Here is a 23,981-nt window from a genome sequence, read left to right as displayed (position 1 = left end):
ATCATGATAACTCAAAGCCTGGGTGAGTTTCCTCCTCTGAACATGCTCCACACATCAGACGAGGTGTTCAATGATTCAAGCTTCTGTATTCATCAGACCAGGAATGTGGGTTAGTGAGCGCAGCAAACCCAAACCCTCAACCACAAAGACCCAAAGCCTTACACTCACCAAGGTCAGGGCAGCAGCCAATCAGAGCTGGCAGCACACTGCTCTCAGACCTCCAAAGAGTCGTGTCCTCCCGATGGAAACCACACGCTCCTGACCCGCAGAAAGAGCCCGGGTCGGCCTGTGATTACATCAAGAGGACGGGCTCGCCAAGTGTTACTATCACAGCCAAGTGTCCCGTTCTCCCCCTCGCACCTGCTCCATTTGTCATCCGTCCATGTTCCCTCACTCCTCCTATCGCCTGCACATTCATCACTCGCAGTCGCAGACGCTCAGAGTCACTCCAGTTCACTCCCGCTCTGACATTTTCTCTCGTGTTTCTTTGTCAGGGAGTCTCTGCAGGTTCTCAAAGCCCTCCAGGCTGTCCAAAGACACATCTGTCAGAGTCACATATTACCACCATCAGTCACAATATTACTCTGCGCCGTGTATAAATCATTTCTGAAGCACTGCACTTCAAAGAGCACGGAAACTGAGACGAGTCCACATGAGCCTGAACCAAAAGTTAGAAAAACCAAACTATGAGGTTGTTGGTGCAAAACTTTGTCTCAGAGTATCTATTTTCTACTGCTACTCTTGAATTTTATCAAGAGTTTTTGTCTTATTTTAAGTAAAAATGTCTATAAATATGAAACATGTCAACTTTTTTCTCATTACATTTATTTCCAAAGCTGCAATTCAAACAAAATTCCTACCAGACATTGGTATTAACTCAAATAATCCACACATGAAAAGAAATCACAACGTTCAGGTCCATAAATAATGATTATGGTGAATTAAGTACGATAACTCAGGAAAAAAGTATTGAACACACCATGGAAAGGCTGTATACTTTGGCAAGAAAATGCACCATACCACCTGAAATCTGTCAGTAATTATTACTTGAACTTCCAATTAGTGCAAACCAACATCAGCTGGGCTAGAGCAAATTGATGGTCCTATAAAAAAAGGTGTTTTTTCACCAAGCAGTTAAATACCACATACCTCATGATGGGTAAAGGCAAAGAGCTCTCTGAAGACATTCACAACCTGATTGTTGCTCAGCATCAGAATGGAACTGGTTACAGACTTATATCAAAGCACCTGAATATTCCAGTCAGCACCGTTGGGGCCATTATTCACAAGTGGAAGAAGCACCACCTTACCATCAACAGGCCACGCACAGGAGCTCCTTGAAGATTTCTGACCAGGGAGTCAGAAAGATAGTCAGAAGAGTACTCAACCAGCCAAGGACCACCCTGAAAGTGCTCCAGAAAGACTTGGAGGCAGCAGGTACAATTGTTACAGAGAAAACAATAGGCAATGCACTCCACTGCCATGGCCTCTTTGGACGCTCAGCCCGCAAGACTCCATTCCTCAAGAAAAGGCATGTTGAAGCTGGTTTAAAGTTTGCTAAACAGCATCTTGACAAGCCTGTAGAATACTGGGAGAATGTTGTCTGGTCAGATGAGACCAAAACTGAACTTTTGGGCTGTCATACTACAGACCATGTTTGGAGGAGAAATGTCACTGCTCATCACCCAAAAACACTACACCAACAGTGAAGTTTGGAGGTGAAGCATCATGGCATGGGGTTGTTTCTCATCTCATGGTGTTGGCAAACTTCATATAACTGACGGAGCAATGAATGGAGCCATGTATGGGGAAATTCTTGATCTGAATCTGCTGCCATCTACCAGGATGATGAAGATGAGACGTGGCTGGACCTTCCAGCAGGACAACGATCCAAAGCACACGGCAAAGTTGACTCTCAAATGGTTTAAATAAAGAAAATCATCATAACGATTATTTTCGGCCGCATACGCTGGGTCATTAAGTCTGAAAAGACATTTTAAAATAAGACAAAAACACTTGATAAGATTTTCTGTTTTTTGCAGTGTAAACCCATGAATTCACAACTGTGAGCAAACACATTGAGACCTACAAGACCAAATTTCTTCAATACAGTCAGACACTGGACTTATTATAGAAGAAGAAAGGATAAAAAAAGAAAAACAAGATCTGAATATTAACTTAAACTGACTCATTTTCCCCCAAGCCTCTTATTTCTATACTTTGGACAGTGAGCTTTCCTCCACACTCACATTAAAACTTACATCCCTACCTCCTTCAGCCAAACCATCCTCACATTTTTACAGGGATTTTTTGTAGCCCTTTAAAGGGTTTTTATAAAACACAGCTGCCAGTGTCACACCAGGTGAATCTGAAAACTCCATCACTGGGTTCATGTCCTGACTGAATTGGCTGCTTTGTGTGTTAAATCTTTAAAAAGTTTCATGCTCTACTCTGACGCGTGTCCAAGTCCACACGCGGATAGCTCAGAGTTATCACCTCTTTAAAGCCGTTTCTTATCAAACACCAGACTGACGGATGCCTGTCCAAGATGACATCTTGTGCATTAAAGTCGTAAATCGCTTGATTTAAAACAGCTCGATGCTGAAATTGTCCATCTGACACAGGATGGAGAGGGAGTAGTTCCCTAGAATTTAACCTCAGAGCAACAGCGTGATTTACTAGCGCTACAAAAGTAGCAGTGTTAGCAACAGGCTTGGGTTCATTTTAGACCATAAGAAAGTAACAGAGCGGTGGCGTGCACACACTTTTTGAAGGAAATAAAATAGGATATACAGCACGTCATTGCCGCTCATTTTTAAGAGTCACGCAGCTCTCATCTCTCTTTGTAAATATAAAAGAAGATGCTATGTTAAAGCTCATCAGAATTTGTGGTAGACAGAGAGATCAAGACCAAACCACAGGATGAATTAACTCATTAACCAGTGAAGGAGTTTAACTCATGACATCAGGTTTTTAAGAAAGAGCTCATGCTCTAACAAACTCTTCAGCAACAAGTGTCAGAAATAAGGAGGTAATCGGAAGAATTTACAATTTGGGAGTGGAGTAGAGGTATGTTTTTTTCTTCTGGACTGATACTGATTAGGAATGGGCAATCATTTTCTAATTTTCTAATATTTAAAGACAAAAATGAGGTCTGAACTTCCTGTAAAGAGTAAAAAAAATCTGCCAATGGAACAAGAAAATTTTGCTCAATTGTTTTTTTGAAACTAGAATAATGTCTAAATACAAGTAACTCTTCTCGTGCCGATGGCAGATTTTTTTTAACTTGTTACGATAAACTCAGATGTTATTTTTGTCTTTAATAACTTGAAACAAGACATTTTTCTGGACTGATCAGGTGAATGGGGCTCATGTTTAGTCTAAAAAGACATTTACTAAAAATAGGACAAAAACACTTAATAAGATGTCAGTTTTTTGCAGTGCAGAATGCCAGGGCTGTTTCACAAAAAGCAGGTCGAGTGGGACAGGAAGTTGTGCACGGAAATCATCTAAAATGCTTAATGACTTTCAAAATAAAACAAACAGTGTCCAAACCAAATCCTATTTAACTTGATCACGTCAACAAACTGACATGATGAACAGAGATAGACCTGGGGCCTGTACTACGAAGCTGGATTAAGTCATCCAGGATAACTCTGTGACAACTTGCTGAACTTCACCGGATCTCCGTCATCCAGATCTGCTGTACTACGAGGCTCGTTATCAACTCGATAAGTGAATCCGGCTGGGATCTGTGCGCGCACACATAAAATGGGCGTGATTAGCGGCCCTGGAGCATTTTCCACATTGGAGAAGAGAGCAGCCTACTTTACGGCGGAGGAGTAGCAAATAATCCTGCAAAAATACGAGGAGTACCGCAGTATTATCCAGGCCAGGAGCAACATGACTGCGGCCGCGAGGAGCCGACTCTTTGAATGCGTACATTTCCAAAATGCTGATATTAATAGACCTATCTCATCATGTGACGACACAGGCAGTCAGGTCCTTATTCATTCATGTTGTCAGTCAGTGTGTGTGTGATCAGCATCATATCCGACCTCATAATTAGAAAGAGTCCACTTTCCTACAAATCCCAAGGAAAACGATCATTATAGGCAGTTTGTTTTGCAGATGCAATAGCAGTGGGGAAAAAAGGAGCTGGGAGCAAATAAAAAATAAATATAAGTGCTCAGTATGAAAGATTCCATTTGCACACATTTCTACTTTTCCCTGACAATGTCTCAGTTATGATGATCAGTAAGATATTGTTTGTTCACAGCCCATAAGAAAAAATGTTGGGCCAAAGAGACAGGGGGCGGTCCCACGCCGGAGGACTTCACTGACTGTGCAGTCTTATTCCCACCCAAGAGAACCGATTGGTCAGCGGGCGGTCTGTCACACCCCGTGAGCTCTTATCCAGGAACTTAACCTGCTCCTGACCAGGTTTGGCGTTCAGCATCAGTTACCGGGGCAACGTGTCTGGATGAAAGGAGATCCACATTCGTAGTGCGGAAGTTATCTCACTAAGAGCTAATCCAGCTACGTAGTACAGGCCCCTGGAGTGAACAGGTTGGAGGTTAAACAGCCAGAACAAGAACGAGGAGACATTTGGGAAGTCCTTGGAATAAATAAACAAAAATCAGGCACGGTAACTCGGTAACGTTAGGCTAGCATATCACAAGTCGTTATTGTCGCCTGACTATGCACAGCCATGTGCCATCAAATGTTACTGTGGGTGGGAGAATGCTATTGACACAGTTGTGACTGTAGACAGAGAAGTGCGTCCATATCAAAGCCAAAGGAATAACAGTTTTAAACTGATTTCTTATCGGCCATCGAATTAACAAAAATGCTGATATGCTTCAAAATGCCCAGTTCCAGCGCCAGAAATCAGCCAGGCTAATTACCAGTCTGTCCCTATTAGTGTTAATTTGACATCAAATTCTGATTTAGTGTTAGTCTTTTGAATAACACACCATTTAGTTTTAGTCATACTTAAGTCATCTGAAAACTTTTAGTCTTAGTTTAGTTTTAGTCGACCGAATATCAGCAGATTTTAGTCAAATATTATACTAATGTTAACAACCCATCTGTTGTGTTGTCAAGGTAACCGGCGGTTTGCATGAAAAAAAAAGAGCTGCTAGTGAATACATTTCTCCACAGTTTTTGTCATCAGGTCTGTCTCTTTATTTAGTCTTTAATATTTGTCTATGGAAAAGGTTTGTTGACTAATATTTTTTGTCATATACTTTGTCGAAGGAATTAACACTGATCCCTAGAGTAGAGCGGGAAAAAAAGGTTAAACAGAGGTAGACTGCAATTACTGTCGCTGACATGGATCTGAGATAAGACCTGGAAATCTCAGTACACCCCACTTTACAACAGGAAAACAGAGATAACAGTATACCGCAGGAAATTTGTGAGAAGAGTCGTTCATCCAGCTGGTAAATCTGGTTAGTCCAGATGAGGGCGGACACTGTGACGTCACAGCAAACCAAAGCCTGCCTATCTGAGCCACACCTTTACACAACAACAGCCCTCACTGCACAGCAGCTCGGCAACGTGCTGGAAGTTTTCCAGGAAATAAATCTGAAGCCGACGCCTGGAAATCATCATAATGTCTGGTAGCTTGTTCCACTCTGCAGTGACAACTTTCCAATTGAGACACGCAGCATCTGCCTCTCCACATTTGTTTCACTGCACGGCTTATGACTCAGCAAAGAGCGCTTACCTGCCAGAAGATGGTATCTATTGTGCTGCCCAGGAATCCTTCTCTGGTTTCAGACGACAGCAGTTTGGGGCCCAGGATGGTCATGAACTCGTTGAAATCGACCTGTCCGTCACCTGGAACGAGGGAAGAAGGACAGTTAGTGAAAGCTGAGATGATGTTAGTGACTTCTAACTCCTGGATGAATCCTCCTCCATCTGAGCTGTACCAAAGGAGTAACCTCAGGCTTACAGCTCAGGTCAAAATGAAGATTTGACACAGCTTTTCAAACATCTTAGTTTTATTTTTCTTTTCACCCAGAAAAGACAAAAAACAAAATGATTTCACAAAAACTACCAGAGTCAGAACCCCTACCCCCTGATGCTAACAGTCAGCTGCGCGTCCTTTTTTGCTCGCAGAGTCTTTTGTTGAAGTTTGTCTCCTGAGAAATCTCAGCCTATTCTCCTTGGTCAAATCTTTTAAGCCCTGTCAGATTTGATGTTCTCCTGGCCTAGACCTTGGTCTTCAAGTCAGCCCTCTTTACGCATTTTCAACGGGATTCAAGTCAGGGCTTTGTGCAGGAAAGTCCATAAAGTTTACTTAGGTTTTCTGCAGCTGGGTCTTTACCAGGAGCCACAACCCAGACCCAGTTTTGCTGCTGCCAGTATGAGGTTTTATGAAATCTTGACATATCTTTCTTTGTTCATGAGTCCTCCAACCTTAAGGAGATTCCTGGTTCCAGACTGGGCACTCCTGCAGCATGATACTCCTACCACCATGTTTATTTGTGAGAGGATAAATGTATGTTTCCCAAACCCAAGCATATAAGCGGTGCAGGAAATTTGTGAAAGAAGATTTTTTTTTTTCCATTTTTGCAAATATTTGGAATATCTTTTTTTTTTTTTTTTTTTTTTTTTTTTTACATTTTTTCAAATTTAGAGAAAATCCAAATTTTTGATTTTTTTTTTCTACTTTTTAAAATTTTTGGTAAATTTCATTTTTTATGTAATTTTTATTTTTTTTATGTAAAGTTTTGAAATTTCAAAATTTTTGCAACTTACTGAAATTTAATGGATTTTGCAAAAATAAATTACATTTGTAACATTACATTTTTTTTAATTCTTTAAAAAAAATCTAGCAAATTTATTGAAAATAAAATAAAATTATTCAAATAAAATTTATTTTATTTTTTTATTATTTTTTATTTTTGCACATTTTTAAATGTAATCTTTTTTTTAATTGCAAGTTTTGAAATTTCAAAACTTTTGCAACTTACTGAAATTTAATGGATTTTGCAAATTAATTACATTTGTAACATTACATTTTTTTAATTCTTTAAAAAAAATCTAGCAAATTTATTCAAAATAAAATAAAATTATTCAAATAAAATTTATTTTATTTATTTTATTATTTATTTTTATTTTTGCACATTTTTAAATGTAATCTTTTTATTGATTGCAAGTTTTGAAATTTCAAAACTTTTGCAACTTACTGAAATTTCATAAATTTGCAAATTACATTTGTGATATTAATTTTTTTTTTTCATTTAAAAGAGAAAAAATCTTGCAAATTTAAAAAAAAATAAAAAGTAAGACATCACACGTACAAATTCATGAACACTTTTTGCCTAAATATTTATTCAGTAGATTTTTCTATGTGTAGAGTTTGATACGCTTTTTCGTCTTTATTTTGAAGAGTAGATTTTGTCGCTTCCAAGGGACTTTCATCCAGGTGAGCTGAGGCAAAATGGCTCTTATGAGGGTAAAGGTTGTGAACCCTTGAGAAGCAGAGAGAGTGAAAAAGTTTTATTGGTCATCAGAATGAGCAGTTTCAGGATTGAACAGGTGTGCAGAGCGATCATCACTGAAGCCTGTGGGCTCCTCTCCACCGTGTTTGTTGTCAAGCTCTTTGGAGCTAAAAGGGAAATGTGTTTTCTGTTAATGTCTTTGTTGTTCCAGTAAAATCCCAGCACGCTTCAAATCCCACAGTTCCCTCCCTCCATCCACGACAGACACATGAGATAGTTAAAACAATGAGCTCTGACAGGCTCTATTATACCGGATGTGAAGCAGATCAAAGTTTACAGCATCTGAGTCACTCACAACATTGACTTCCTGCTGTTTGAATCCAACACTGATCCAGGAGCCCGCTGATAGTTGCTGAAGCTGCTGCCAAAACAAATCATCAAAACTCTGCAGACGGCAACGGATCCAAAGCAGCAGATCCCGGCTGCAGCCTGAGATGAAAACTTTCATCAGCCTCGTGAGGTTTCTTTGTCTCCCCCGCCGAGTTCGTCTGGCTTTATGGACTGTAAGTCGGCGCCAACAGCCCTGGCTGTTCGGTATAGAACGAGGCACTTCTGAAAATGAGATGTGTTAAATGTGTAAATCCAGCGATGCAGGACCACACAGTCTGCCCGCCCTACAGCCACCGGGAAGGCCGCGCTGTGATGTAATGGTTAATGCCGCTGACAGCTCCTGCGCCCATGCATATTCAGCAGGCAGATGCAGCGCTCCAGGCCAGATGGAGCCGCTCAGAGATCAGAGGACGCCAGGACAGCTGGACGGATGGTCGATGGGGGAGATAAAGATGGTGTGGTCTAACAGGTTCAAGGTAGAACAGCGTGAGGAGCGGCGTGAGCAATGACACCAGGCTGGTAAAGAGCCGTATTTAAAGCTCAGCCGAGTGCATGCGTGTGCCAATTGTAGTGTGAAAGAGGTTTTAAAGCTAATTTTCTGCATGGTTCAGCCCTGGTTCTCTCATCAGGCACCGTTTCAGCAGCAGGCAGCCGTTTGGAGCAAAGATCGGACGATGTTACCCTCTTAGCACCAACGGACACACTCACAGAGATGTTGAAATCTGACAAATTGGCAGCAAAGCATCAAGATGTTTCCTGGAAGAAGTCTGAAATGATGAAATTCAGGTGAGCAGGGAAAAAGCTGTCGGCAGCAATCTATCAACAAACCAGAGGATCTGAAGACGCAGGGGCAGACGTGCTGCTGAGGTTTTAGATTGATGTCGAACAGGTGATCTTTGGATACCTCTGAGCTGCTTTCTGCAAGAGTGAAGTCAGCCAAAAATATGTGATACAGAAACTGCAGCTTTCTTTTTCACTTCTGCTGAAACTTCTGACTCATCCTCCTCAAAAAAGAAAAACAATCAGGCTGACATAAAACAAATCAAACTTGAAATTTATTCAAAAAGAATAAAGTTGTAACGTGAGGACAGTCTCTCTGATTCCTCTGAGAATAGATCTTAACAAAACTTGCAGTAATTGCTTTTTCAGACCCAATAAAACCTGAGATTTAGTGCTTAAAGAGGAGGTATTCTTCATTTCTAAATTTTAATTACAGATAAAAAGTAAACGCTGGATAAGCTGGATGTTCAGACTGACTAAAAAGGTTCGCTCTTGGGACCTAGGTCTTCCCTGTAGCTCCGCCCCAGCTTCCAGAGGGCTGGCCAATCAGAGGGGAGGGTGTTTATGAAGCAGGGAGCCTTAAAGTGATACTCCGGGATGGAACAAGTTGGGTCCTATCACAAGGTTTAGGGCAGAAATTACCCCTACAGCAGTGTTTTTGTGCAGCAGAAGCCCAGAGCGCTCGCACCAAACACCCCCTCCCTGCTCCTCTGCAGGTTTCCTCTGCACTCAGACGGGGCCATATTTTACTTGACCAAAAACACAAATAAACGGACTCCCACCAAAAAAATCAGGTATCGGTCTGCATTCACGCTTTATTTAGAGAATTTTCAGCGCGTTACTTTCACACAAAAACACCGCTAAATAAGGCTCTAGTTCTCATCGTGTCGTAAAACGGCGCTACCTCCGCTGCAGAGCCACTGCTGGCTACGAGGCGCTCGCCGCCGAAGAGACACGATGTGAAGTCACGTCTTCACGATAGTGTGCGCACAATTCCAGCCAAAGGTGTTTCTTCAATCTCCTCAAACAGGGTCGTCACAGCCTCTTAGTACTTTTTTTTTTTTTTTTTTTTGAAAAATTACAGATTATGAAAGATGGCTTCTTGTTTTTTTTGTTTTGTTTGTTTGTTTTTGTTTTTGTTAAAAGAAAATAAAACGATTGGTGAAGTCATGATTCTAAGGGAGTTTCCCATTTTGCCTGGTTCTCATTTGACTTTTTAGAAAGGTTATTGAAGGTCTGGATATTTTTAAAATCTTTACCTCACAGATTGAGACTTATCCCATGTTTAACAGTCTGATATTGACACCTAACATTGAACTTTGGGTTTTCTTTTAAAATATAAAACAGTCATTTGTCTCTTGACCTTACACAGGGCGGTTAATGTCAGCTCTTGTTTTTATCTTTCTTTTTATGTCCCTGAAATCAAACTCTAACATTTAGGGTAAAATACTTCAGAACAAAGATTTAACCAGGAGAGATATTGAGCTGCACTAATAAGTTTCATAAAAACGTCACACTCTGATAAGAATCCATTAATCACACTCAGCTCCTTCACTTCCCTGTTTGTGTTTAGTTTTGTTGGTACAGAGTGATCACAAACAAACCGTCAGCAGCTCTGAATCCTTTTTTAGCTTCACCTTAAAATCCCTGTTTGCTTCTCCTGTCTCATCACTGCTGCACGCCAGCTCTGGTTTTGATGTATCTGCAGTTTGTGACATCTCAACTCCATCCGCTGAAGTCACTGAGTCACTTTGTGTCTGTCAGAGTCCGAGCCACCTGCGCTCCGCTGCTCTCTTCCTGTTATGTCAGCGCCGGGCCTCGTGTCTCATCCTGAAACAACCATGAATTATTGAAGACGGACGCCAAATCCTGCTGCCCATAGTAAACACAGCGAGAGGAGAGAAACTAAACGTCTCTGTCGGTGTTTTGTGAGGACAAGCAGAGGCTCGAACTTAAAGATGAAGTCAGTGAGGAAGAAAACATCAAGGATGGGAGAAAAAGTGAAGATGTGCTGGTGCAGAGCTGGGATCAGAACAAAGACGTGTGGTCACACCTCCCCGTGAAGGACACTCACAGCTCAATAACAATCTCAAGGATTGGCAGAGATGAGCGGAGCAGATAACCTGTCAGTTTCTTCTGGATATCAGGTGGACTTGGCTGCTGGACTCTGAATCGATGGCTGTGACAGAGGATCCAATCCTCACAGCTGCCCATTTGGCTGTGATACAATCATTACCATCTATTCTTATCCTCCTTAATGCTCCTGCTCTCCTCTGTGCAGCGTCCCTGGATCACCGGCGCTCTGTCACCGTGTAACCGAGCTCACAAAGGGTCACCTCCCAAACTGCTCTGAATGCAGGCACAAAGGAAGAGCAGGTTCATGGTGTGAAGACTTTATTTCACCGCGTCCTCTGACACATTCCAGTCAATGAGTGTGAACTTAGAGTGTGAATATAACAGCACTGTTTTAGACATGTCGATCGATTGGTGCTGATTTCCTTAACTTTAGGGGATCAGTGATCAGCAAATCCTTACATATGAAACTGATCTTATATTCCTCCAGGAAGGTCGGACAGCCAGCCATTGTTGCTTTTTGCTCTGAGACCTAAAACTCAGGACTCTTTATTGGTTGTTTAAGTTAAAACTAGGGCTGTCATTTTAACGCGTTAATTAGATTAATTAATTACACCGCACATTAACACGTTATAAAGATTAACGCAGATAAATCTGGATCCCAAACCCGCGGGGCGTTCAAAGACGCACTTATTTTTAAATGTCTGCCATTTACAAATAGTGTGTCCTACTTGGAAAAAGAGGAGTTCTCGTCAGATTTTCAAATTTCCGACGGTCCCTGAATGTATCACAAGTGACGTCAGCAACATGCTTTAAACCTGAGGGAGGGAAGCGAGTGATAGTGACTGCTGTCCACATCGCGTTTATTCACACGTCCTTTTTGAAAATCTGCAGAAAATCAACCATTTGCTCTAGCTCAATTCTGTAAAAAACAGATAATTTTACAGTCTCCACTGCATCAAACAAGCCCTGAATAATCGATATATATCCTGTATTTAAATCTAAAGAACTCTTTGAAAATTTGCTTCCAACTTCCTGGTGTCATGTTTCAGCTTGGGGCTGCTCTGCACCAATCAGCATCAGTTTGTGTGTTCAGAGCATGTTAAATTGAGAATACTTCACTTTTCTTTCATCCAAGACTTGAAAAAAGTGTTTTGTATATAGTTCCTCACAGTTTTTAGCCTTTAGCCCTGGTTCTCCTGACCTCATAGAAGTATAGAAGTTCATATTGCAGGGAAAATCGAGTCAATATTGAGTAAAAATGAGACAGAAGCAAAAAACGTCCTAAAAATCAAATCAGCTTATTTTAGGTGCAGGACCGTGTAGATTTTGTAAAGATAGAACCATAAAACTTTTTTCATGTGTTCCTTATGCCTCAGGGTACCTAAAAATGTGTTGTATATATTCCCACCTTATTTTTAAACGTTTTTTAATGTCTTTTAATGTAATTTTAATGTCCTAGAATTCAAAATCTTTATTTTGGGACCTTAAGCAGATATGAGATTAAAATGCGATTAATTAGATTAATTAATTACAAATCCTGTAATTAATTAGATTGATTTTTTTAATCACCTGACAGCACTAATAAAAACATAAAGATTCTATTGTTTCACAGGAATTGTTCAATGATTTTCAATAAAATAAGATCGGAACATTTAAGGAATATGCTGTCAGTTATAAAAAATAAAAAATAAAAATTGGTATGAGCAGGTCTGGCTTTTTAAAGATCAGTGATCAGCCAGAAAATTGTGATGGGTGCACCCGCACCTACACTGTTTCCATGTGGACAGAGGCGACCATGACACTTTGGACAAGAGATCAAAAAAAGGCTCAAAAATAAGATTATTCTTCGAAGTAATAAACATCAAATCTAAAGTTTCAATGGCGTACTTTAGAATTATGGTCTTTGTTTCTAGTATTTTGTTTTAAAAGAAGAAAATATTTGCATTTATGTTTAACACATGGATCTTTTATACAAACATTGACAAGAACGCCTCCTGCCAACCTGGGGTCCCTCATCCAGGTCTACACTCCTTCTCACCCACTACGATCTGCTTGTGAAAGACGCCTGGTGCTCCCAGCGCAGCGCTGCTCTGAATCTCTAGCCAGACTCTTCTCCTCTGTTGTGCCCAAATGGTGGAATGAATTACCCAACTCTATACGATCCTCAGAGTTCCTTTCTACTTTAATAGATATCTGAAGACTCATCTGTTCAGGGAACACTTTGGCCCTTAATCTGACCCTTCTTCTCTTTGTCCTCAGGGGTAGAATGAGTCAGAAGGTCTCAGACCCAGCTCTTAGTGAATTTCCAGCTTTAATTATTGAATGTTGTTGAAGTATATTGTTGCTCAAATTGATTGTGGTTAGAGGGCTAAATTTTTCTACATTATTGAAAAAAAGGAAAACTTTTTGCATTGAATGGCAGCACCTGCAGCCAACTAACTTGTGGCACTTTGTTGCACTAACTAGGTTTTCCTTCTGTCTAAATTCTTGCTTGTGTTGTACGTCGCTTTGGACAGAAGTGTCTGCTAAATGTAACTGTAAACTGTAGACTAAACAGTTAAACTACAACAAACTATAATCTAAGTGGGTGTTTACGTCTCATTTTAAGTAAAAATAGTCTCATTAGACTTTGATCCACATTTACGCAATAAGTCAAGAAAAAATGTCTTAATCAAGATGATTTAAGTCAAAACTGATTCCTGGATTGCTTTACTTTTTAATTTTTTTTTTTTAAACAATACTTTCTTAAAAGAAGAAACTTGACAACGTTTGTTTTTTACCCCATTCGTATGAAGCAAACACAACTTTAATGATTGGTATTAAAAAATAAAATGTGAAAACGCAACCAATACAAAAAAATAAATAAATATTGGTGTAGAAACACATGGTTTTTGGTTTTAATAACTTTTAGCTGAAGTTAAAAAACAGACATCAAATGTTTCATGAGTCAATTTTTATAAACTTTTACATTATGATGAGTTTCAAGATGAGACGTTTTTCTTTGGATGTCATTTTAGTTTTTTGATTGCATTTTTTTTTTTTATCTCTGTGTAGTTTTCAGTTTTATTTTTCTGATCTGAAAACTAGAAATCTTGGATTTTTAAGGTATTTAGTGACATTTTGTCTTTAATATCCAGAATCCAAAATAAATATAATTTTATTTTATTTTTTTAAAAAAGTGAAATCCTGTTTTGATGCCATTACAATTTTTACACTTTTTACACTTTTAAACCACCGTTTCTTTATTTTTTCAGTTTCATGTGTGTTTCTTAAATTTATTTTTCCAATACCAAACATTAATTTTGTAATTTATTTGAAATTTTATTTTAATTTTATTTTATTTTTTAAAATTTAATTTTAATTTTATTTTATTTTTATTTGAAAACTGAATTTAATTGAAATTTTTCTCCACTCTTCAAGCAATTCAGGTGTTATTTATGTTTTTTTATATTCTAAAATAAGGCATTCTTCTGGACCTGTGAGGCAATTGCGGCTCATTTTAAGACTAATAAGACTATTTAAGTTTTTGTTTGTGTACAACATGATTCACACACTCCTGTGAGAGGCTTTTGTGAAAGGTAAAGTGTCTGTGCCGAAGGTTTTTGAACATTTTTGGTCCCTGTTATACATCATTTACAGGTAACGTTGGCTTTGATTTGTAGGTAATCTTCCTTTGAGCTGACTGTAACTGGTTGTAACGTAAATTTTGAGGAGAAACAAATCAGTGTGTGTTTCCCAGTTTAAATGGAAAAGGTTAAATTTTAATCAGGTTGAAAAACGTCCCTGTTGAAGCTGAAAAAACTCATGCTCAGGCTTGATAGCCCTGAGCCTTTAGTAATTTCACTTTAAAGAGGAGTCAATCTCATGACTACCTGACAAACTTCTCCTTCCGACGTTACCTCTTCACTTCTTCACAGCCCCATGAAAAGTTAATCAGCCTCCACGCCGAAGACAAACAATATTCTTCTTCTGCTGCAATAAAGTTTGGACCGATCCGAGAATATTTGTTTGTCTGAACGTGTTGGATCATATCTGAGTGAGCTGTCTTTGTGGGAAAAAGGAGTTTGGCGCATTAACAAACACAAAGACACAGCTCTTTGTGTTTGTTAATGTGCCAAACTCAGTTTCACTCACTGCTGATTCGGAGCCAGTTCTCAGATTCAATAATGTCCAAACGGAGTAAATCTGCAGCATTTTGCTAATGACGTAAATCGATACAAACAAGTCGACCCGCGTCGATTCATGTGGAGATTTTCCAAACAGCAATACCAACAAATTCAGCTCCTGTATGCAGCGGCAGACAGAACAATAAGGAGGCGGGGAATAAATAAATAAGCAGCTGAACACTTTGCAGACTTCCTGAGACAAAAGCTGCAGTGACCTTCATCAGCCTCGCCTTCTTCTTCTTCAAGCGGCAGCAGACGATGCAACAAGATCCGGCCCTGAGGCACAAAGCGGCGACGCTCTCCTGAGATGGTGAAGCAGATGAGTCAGAAGAGAAATAAAGGCGTCCCAACTTCTTAAACTTTAATATTCAGCCTTGAACGTTTCCAGTCTTTCTCTGGCTCCAGCGTGGAGCTGAAAAGCACTTATCGAACGCTGAGATAGCAGCGTGACCAATTTGAAACAGGATGTGACATTTGCATATTGCATTTTTCCAATCCCTGCTTTAAACAACTTTGAGCAGCTTCACTTTACAAAACGTCAGTCACGGTTAATGCAGACGGCTTCGCTCTGCAGGAAAACGTGTTTGTTCTCAGCACAAGGACGTCTCTCAGAGAAAGGTCACAGGTGAGGATGATGCTGCAGGAATACACATCAGCTGATTGGGAGCTCAGTTATGACAGGAGGATCCACGAGGAGGGAAGTTTTTCAGGAATTTTCCACAAGATCGATGCAGAATCTGCTCTGACACAGTTACACCAGATTCACATGTTTCAGCTTGGAGTGCTGGATGGGGCACTAATTGTTAACTTACACACACTACAAATAACAACAACATTTTTCCACATTTAGCTCTAAAACATCACTTTTTCTGTAGATTTAGAGAAATATTTGTCAAATATTATATCAAAATGTTTCATGTTAAATGTTATTTATAAATGTTATAAGTAAGAGATGTCTTGATTCTAAATATTTGGCTACGTTTCTAAACTTTTAGTTCTCATAAATACTTATCTAGGATTTCTACATCTTAAGCAAAGATTTCTAAATATTAAGACAAGATTTCCAAAAAATTTGCTCAAGATTTCTTAATGATTAGTCATGTTCTCTAAATCTTTGAGCAAAGATTTCCAAATATTTGGTCAGGATTTCTTGATCTTGAGCAAACATTTCTTAATATTTGCTCAAGATTTCTAATTCTTAACCAAATATTTCTAAATATCAAGGTCAGATTTGTAACTCTTGAGCAAATATTTTTGAATGTTTAGTCAATGTTTCTAAATATTACATCAAAATTTCAAAACATGCAGTCAAGATTTCTAGAAGTTTGCTCAAGAACCTAAATCATGAGCAAACAGTTCTTCAAATATGCTCAAGACTTACAAAGTTTAGCTCAAGATTTTTAGTCAAGATTTTAAAATCTTGTCTAAATATTTCTTAATATTAAGGTCAGATTTCTAATTCTTTAGCAAAGTTTTGCTCAAGAATCAAAATCTTAAGCAAAGATTTTTGTTTCTTTAATCAAGATTTCAAATTTTAAGCAAGGATTTCTAAATATTTGCTAAACATATCGTAGTTTTTAGTACTGGTTTCTAAATCTTTGGCATTTTATTCTTAAATATTTGCTCAAGATTTCTTAATCTTTAAAGTAAAGATTTTTGAATTTGAAGTCAAGATTTCGAAATTCTTGTTAAAGTTTTCAAACTATAAGCTTAAGAATCTAAATCTTGAGCAAACATTTCTTAATATATCCGCAAGAATTAAAAAGTTTTGCTCAAGATTTCTAAATATTTAGCTCAGATTCCTAGTTCTTGAGAAAAGATTTCTGTGTTTTAAGTCAAAATTTCTAATTCTTGAGCAAAGAAATTTTTAAAATTTGCTCAAATTTTAAAAATATTTCCTTAAGAATCTAAATCTTGAGCAAACACCAAATAATAATTTCTCAAGATTTACAAAGTTTTGCTCAAGATTTCCTAATGTTTAATCAAGATTTCTAAAGCTTCAGCAAAGATTCCTAAATCTTTGCATTTTTTTCTAAAATATTTGCTCAAGATTTCTAAATCTCTTCAGTAAAGATTATTGAATATGAAGTCAATATTTCCAATTACTTGCCCAGGAATTCTAAATTTTGTCAAGATTTCTAAATATTTACCAAAGAATGTAAATCTAAAGCAAAAATTTCTTAATATTTGCTCAAGATTTACCTAGTTTTACTCAAGATTTTCTTAAATTTAGTCAAGATGTCTCAATCTTGACCAAACATTTCAAGAAATAAGGGTCAAATTTCTAAATCTTGAGCAAAGATTTCTAAATGTTTGCTCGAGATTTCTCATTTTTTGGTACAGGTTTCTAAATCTTTAGCAGTTTTTTCTTAAATATTTGCACAAGATTTCTAAATCTCTAAAGGAAAGACTTTTGAATATTAAGTCAAGATTTCTAAATATATGCTCAAGAATCTAAATCTTGAGAAAACATTTCTTTACATTGCTCAAGATTTCCTAACGTTAGGTCAAGATTTCTAAATCTTGAGCAAAAATTTCTTAATATTTGGCTTGAATTTCCAAGTCTTGTGCAATGATTTTTTTAAAGTCATGATTTCTGAAGGTTGAGCAAAGATTTCAAAAAATTAGCTTGGACATTTCCAAACATTTAGTGAAGATTCCTAAATTTTTGCTCAAGAGTTTTGAATATTTGCTCAGGGTTTCTAAATCTTGACCAATATTTCTAAATATTTGCTCTGGAATCTAAATTTTGAGCAAAATTTCTTAATATTTGCGCAATTTTTACAAAGTTTTGCTCAAAAATTCTTTATGTTTAGTAAAGATTTCTAAATATTTGCTCAAATTTCTAAATAACTATTTAAGATTTTTAAATCTTATAAACTTTAGCAAAGATTTCTGATTATTTCGTCAATGTTTTCCAAATCTTGAGCAAACATTTCTTCATATTTGCTCAAGATTTCCTAAAAATAAGTCAAGATATCTAAATCTGTACTGAAGATTTCTAAATATAAATTCTAAGTCTAAGGCAAAGATTTTTAAATATTTAGTCAAGATATCTTGATATTTGCTTAAGAATTCTGAATATTTGCTCAAGAAACTAAATCTTGAGCAAACATTTCTTAAATTTGCCCAAGATTTACAAATTTTGGCTAAAGATTTTCTAATGTTTAATCAAGATTTCTTAATATTTGGTACAGGTTTCTAAAAGTTTTGCTTTTTTTCCTATTTGCTGAAGATTCCTAAACTCTTTAGCAAAGATTTTTAAACATGAAGTCAAGATTTCTAAATCTTGAGGTATGATTTGTAAATATCTAGATTATTTGCGAATTCACACTCTTGCCCACTAGAAGCGCCAAAATAAAATTTTGAGGGAGCGATTCAGCCAAGTGGGATTGTTGGCCTGAATATTTTGAACAGCCCCATCACAGTACTTGATACATTTATTTTCTAACAGCTGATTAAGCCGACTGTGTTTGACTTTCTCAAAAATCCGGCTTGGCTGGATCCTCCTACTTTTAATTTGTTGCTTCCTGTAGGCGAGGGAGTGAATTTGCATTTTGGCTAAATATTTAAAATCAAAACATTTATTTATAACATTAAGATAAAATATTTAACATTTAGTTATAATATTTGATGTATATATTACTCAAATATTCCTCTGAATCTGCATAAAAAGTGATGTTTTAGAGCTAAATGTGGAGAAATGTTGTTGCTATTTGTGGTGTGTGCAACTTTACAATCGGCGCCCCATAGTGTTGGGATACATTTTTACAGGAGGATGCATAAAAAAATGTAATCTGTGCATTGAAGGAGGAGCGACTGCACAGAAAACGAGAGTTTAATGTAAATTCCTGCAAAGTTATAAACTGATGAGACCCTGAACTGCACCATGTTTACATTTTCATGATGCAGGAAATGTGTTTCTGCGACAAGATGTTACATCAGAGGCGAGAAAACCGATCTGTGTCACATGGAACATTTTTACACCTGTGTGTGTGTGTGTGTGTGTTTCTGTGTGTTTCTGTGTGTGTGTGACTCACCATCCATGTCTAGTCTCTGCATGATGATGGCCAGCTCCACCTCGCTCGGCATGTAACCCAGAGAGCGCATGGCCATCCCCAGCTCCTGTTTGGAAATGAAGCCATTTCCGTCCCGGTCCAGGACCCTGAACGCCTCGCGGATTTCTGCCCAGACACAAATTACACATTCAGATCTTGTTGCACAAACATTTGAATTCATTTACAGCGCCGTGTTTGTCTGCAGGTGTTTGATTGCTCTGCAGAGCCCGCCTCACGTCCTCATTATTATCTCTGCACATCGTCTCAGACCTTTTTCTTTCTTCTTGTTTTGAGTATATTCCTGAAAACCTCTCACAACTTTAAATTTATCTTCTCTTTAATAAAGCCAGCTGGTGTTTAAACCCTTCCTCCATCACTCCTCCTCCTCTCCTTTCCTTCCTCCCTACCTCTGTCTCTCTATCTGACCTAGCTTCAGCCTGCGTGTTAGGAAATTGGTCTCGCCCCACTTCCTCCAGTTAACAAGATCAAACCCACCCATTGATTCGTTCTCTTCACCTGCTGTCACAGCCGCTGTCGTCTCAGCTTGTTGTTATGATTTCCTCCTCAACACTGCAGTCTTTATTTCCTCTCTTCTTCTTCTTTTTGCTTTGTCATATTTATAGAATATGTCACTGCAGATCATGCATGGTTAATTCTTTAAAAAGAGGATTTAATCTTAATGTTTTTCTTCTTCCTAAAGGTTAAATCACACATCCGCCTGCTGCTGATGCTGCTGAGTAAATAAGTTGAACAGGTGCGTCTCGCCTCGTGGTTTAGTCATCACAGAGTCAACGTAACGGCGGTCACTACGCTTCCTCTCAGGGTCTGAGTGTGAGATGAGTCATCTTTAAAGACAGATTTGTTTGATTTCTCAGGTCCAGGATCAGATCCTGCTCACACTCTGCTTTGTACACTTTCATTATAAAAGGCTCAGCAAATAGTGAAGTGTGTTTTTATTTATTCATGAAGCCCAAAGTAGCTCGTTTGTCAGACATTTTCCATCCCTCCTGTTCGACATCTTGCGGCTTCTCTCACCGTGCAGCTGATTTAAACTGTAGTTACACTTTTCACTTGATGAAACGACTTTGTCTTCCCCTGCAGTGCGAAAAAGACGACTCCTCAGTGGTTTTTATTTCTCCTCGCTCGTCTTTTGACCAGAACCCATGAAACATTCTGCGAGTGAGTAAAAGCTAAAAGGCAGAACTGATCTGAATAAAAACACCTCATAGACCAGAGAGTTTCAGTTTCTGCAGAGACATATGGGCTTCACTCAGCAGGTTTCACTGCAGCTGTTACACATGATGTGGACAGAAACAGGAGAATCAGGACGTCAGAGGGTCGATTTTTGTCTAAACCATTTTTCTGAACATGTGTCTCCTTCATGTTTCCATCTCTTGAGTCATTTGTTCATGTCATATTACTCTACGTCCCCTGATACTCCGGGATGGAACAAGTTGGGTCCTATCACAAGGTTTAGGGCAGAAATTACCCCTACAGCAGTGTTTTTGTGCAACAGAAGCCCAGAGCGCTCGCACCAAACACCCCCTCCCTGCTCCTCTGCAGGTTTCCTCTGCACTCAGACGGGGCCATGTTTTACTTGACCAAAAACACAAATAAACGGACTCCCACCAAAAAAATCTGATGTTGGTCTGCATTCACGCTTTATTCAGAGAATTTTCAGCACGTTACTTTCACACAAAAACACCGCTAAATAAGGCTCTAGTTCTCATCGTGTCATAAAACGGCGCTACCTCCGCTGCAGAGCCACATCTGGCTACGAGGCGCTTGCCGCTTAGTGTATCAGTCCACGCGCGGCGTGCCAGATATAAACAAACGCAGGTAGTCTGCCAGGACCAAGAGACACGATGAAAACTACTAGAACACCTTGTGTGACAGATGCAACTTTGGGATGAAGGTGGCATTATCTGTGGAGACCTGGCGGTTTGAGCCTGTTATTAAGCCATCTGAAAAACTGAACTGAGCTTTGAGGCTCTTCCCCTGTCTAACTACTGGCTACATGTAAAAAAGAAGTATCCCCCCTTGGCTGACAGAGCCCTAGATAGGGATGGGTACCTTTCACATTTGAAATAATACAATACAAATGCCCGGTACCTGGCAATCGGTACCAGTACTCAACAGTACCAATTTTCAATACCTTTTTGTGGTTAAATTGTAAAGAATATCAATTTGTTAAATAATAAAATAGAATATTTTTTTTCAGTTTAACATATTTATTCTTCAATATATAACCTTGTAATGCTGTGTTCATGCCCAGCATGGAAAATTGCCCACTCTTCCACTCCCTCATAGTCACAAGGATGCGTTTAGGAACCTAAACATGGTACCTTTTGACTTTACATGAATCGGTACCCGGTGCTTTTGACACAATTCGGTCTGTACCTAAAAAAGTGTCTAATTCGGTATCCATCCCTACCCTGAAATACCTTCTCTCTTTTTTGCATCAACCTACTTGTGTGAGTCTGGTTTTTTCAGATCTTCATGAAAATTTCAGAAAATGTTCAAAATAGGATAAGGAAGAAGTGATTCCATTTTGGAGGTGATCTGGATCACTGTCTGGATCCAGGACTTTCTTAAAGGATTCGTTATCATTGTGAAATAGGGCTGTTTTCACCATATGTGTATATAACTCCACCATAAATGGTCGGATTGCTTTGCAAAACAATACAAGACAAGGTCACCATAATTTCTGACAGATGTTAAAGTACGATCCAGATCCTGGCAATATCCTGGATACTAAGATCTGGAATATGAAATATGAACTGGGTCATCATCATTTTCAACACTGTCAGGAAACAAATTATCGTACAAACCTGCAACTAACACCAAATTGTAGCAGACAGTCTGCTGAAAGGGAGTATAACATTAAAGTCGGACTAAAGTGTTGGTGACAATCACAATATGCTTGGTGGAGGTCTGAGCTCTCTGAGTGCTTTTCTAGTTTGAGAATTATTTCTCTTTCTAAAGAGTTTGGAAGTATATTCTTAAAGTTGGCTTTTCTTTGCATGTTTGGCAACCCCTGATCTACACCACTTCTCTGGGGCCATAGGGGGGCTGGAGCCTGTCGACCTATCAGAGCCTAGCGTGTCGAGACAAACAACCCTTCATGCACACAACAATGACAATAAAAACAACTGATCTGCCTCGTGAAAATAATAATGGAGGGAGCTGAAGTCACGTTTTGCAGGCTTGTCTAAAAAAGGTTTGTGTTGACTTTAAATGAGGAAAGTGAGTCAGAGCTGCAGATGTTTGGAGGGAAACAGCTCCAGAGAGAGTCGGAGCTGTGATAAGAAAAAGCTCTACAGACAACCTGTTACAAAAGTCTCCTGTCCACCCAAGGGTTCAAGTCAGGATCCAGCTCACAGAGAGGTGTATTTTTTTCATTTTAACAGAAATCTGAAGATTTGTTTTCACAGCTGGGTGCTTACATGTCACGCTGCTGCAGCTACACTTCACCACACTGACTCACTCCCTCAAAGAAGCCGACATGTGCACAGTGGAGTCAGCAGCTGGTTTGTTAGCTGCTCGACAGGCGACATCAGGAGGCTTCAGAGTGCTTTAATAAATACATATTTCAGAAATGTGTCCACAGATCGGAGTGTGTGTGTGTGTGTGTGACAGGACAGGAGACTGACAGGCATCTGATGCCTTTAAAAAGAGGTGGGATGTCACTACTCTGAAGGACACCGTGACATGCATGAGCACATTGAGCGCTGAAAAACACAGGGGAACAATTGGAAAATGTTGTTTAGTTGAGTTAGATTTTTATGCTGATTAAAACTAAAACTCTCATGTTGATTCCAAAATTGCAGTCAGTTTTTTTCTAGCATGTCAAGTTTTTTTATGCCTGCTCCTCCAGTAGCCATATCCTTTGTAAAAACCAATAAATCTTAAAAATGCTATGAGGAGGGTCTGTTTTAATAGCTCTCCCTTGCCATATTGTGGCATGGAGTCTCCGCACACTGTCATAGATTACTTTAAGCGAGGTGTGTTTGTTTTGGAATTAGATGGAGAACAGATCGAAACAAATTTTCTTTGTTAAAAACAACTTTTTACTGGATACAATGCGCCAAAGTAAGGTATTTATCAGTACAGTTACATAGCACTACAGTTTGAAATGTATCATCAAGCTAACGTTGTAGTAGCCGGCTATATGTAGTGCTATCGGCAGCTTGGTGCTCTGACGTATCTGTAGGCTAACGTGACAACAAGTAAACACTGTCAGTTTGTAAGTAGTTGAGTAGCTGTTTATATTTAGCACAGCTGGCAGCCGTGTTTCCACCAAGCAGTCCGGTTTGGTTCAGTACGGTTTGGTACAGTTAAGCCTGATCCCGTTCATGTTTCCACGGCAAACTGTGCCCTCTCGTGGTAGGCGGCATATAAGCTGGATGCGGACAGCTGCATGGTGTGACGCCGTAGCAGCGCGACACAGTTTACCCCGCTAATAAATCCAACAAAGAATAAAAACGCAACACAGTAAACAAAGAGCAACGATGAAGACATTCAGCATTTCGTCCTCTCTGTGATTGGCATGTAGCTCTTTGATACAAAGAACAATCAAGCTTTGTTTCAGAGAAGACTGTGTTGCTGTCGGGGTAAGTGACAATTCTTTTGACCAATCAATGGTCTGCAGTGTTGTTGCTCCACCTTCTAAAAGCGGATCGGTTCAGTCTGGCACCAATACGAAAGGGTCCCAAAAAGTAGGTCAGCTCCTCTCAGTTATTTGGGGATCTGTCCCGGGATAAGTCAGTGGAAACGCCACAAAATGCGCGCAGTACCGAGACGAATCGAACCGGTCTGCTCAAGACATGTCTGTGTAACGTTAGTAAATCCTGGTTATGTCCTACCAGTCATCTACCAATCAGAGCTAACATAACCTCACTCTTCATTTTATTGATAAACTCTCAAGTTTGAACAGACCACTGCAGAATAACTGCTGACTGTGGGTTGGAATAAACATTAGCACAAACAGTTTAGCCCCTGTGTTATAGAGTGATACAGCCTGAGCTAAAGGCTAAATAGCCTTTAGCTTTTATCTT

At 39.0% G+C, this 23,981-nt stretch overlaps 1 protein-coding gene across 1 annotated transcript in view; it reads right to left on the bottom strand.

Annotated features, from left to right (window-relative positions):
• LOC141797441 (calcium-binding protein 8-like) overlaps window positions 1-23,981 on the bottom strand; it is a 114,331-nt gene that overhangs the window by 55,790 nt on the left and 34,560 nt on the right. The window contains exons 4-5 of the mRNA XM_074678783.1: window positions 18,907-19,050; window positions 5,732-5,844 (exon numbers count right to left, since the gene is read on the bottom strand). Of these exons, the coding sequence (XP_074534884.1) occupies window positions 5,732-5,844; window positions 18,907-19,050 (257 nt within the window). The remainder of the gene's footprint in view (window positions 1-5,731; window positions 5,845-18,906; window positions 19,051-23,981) is intronic.

This window comes from Halichoeres trimaculatus, unplaced genomic scaffold (assembly GCF_033239565.1).
Source record: "Halichoeres trimaculatus isolate MK-OKI-2021-1 unplaced genomic scaffold, fHalTri1.1 fHalTri1_scaffold_9, whole genome shotgun sequence".
NCBI lineage: Eukaryota > Metazoa > Chordata > Actinopteri > Labriformes > Labridae > Halichoeres > Halichoeres trimaculatus.
The sequence above is the reverse complement of the archived record's forward strand: the minus strand, read 5'-3'. Positions and strand labels throughout refer to the sequence as shown.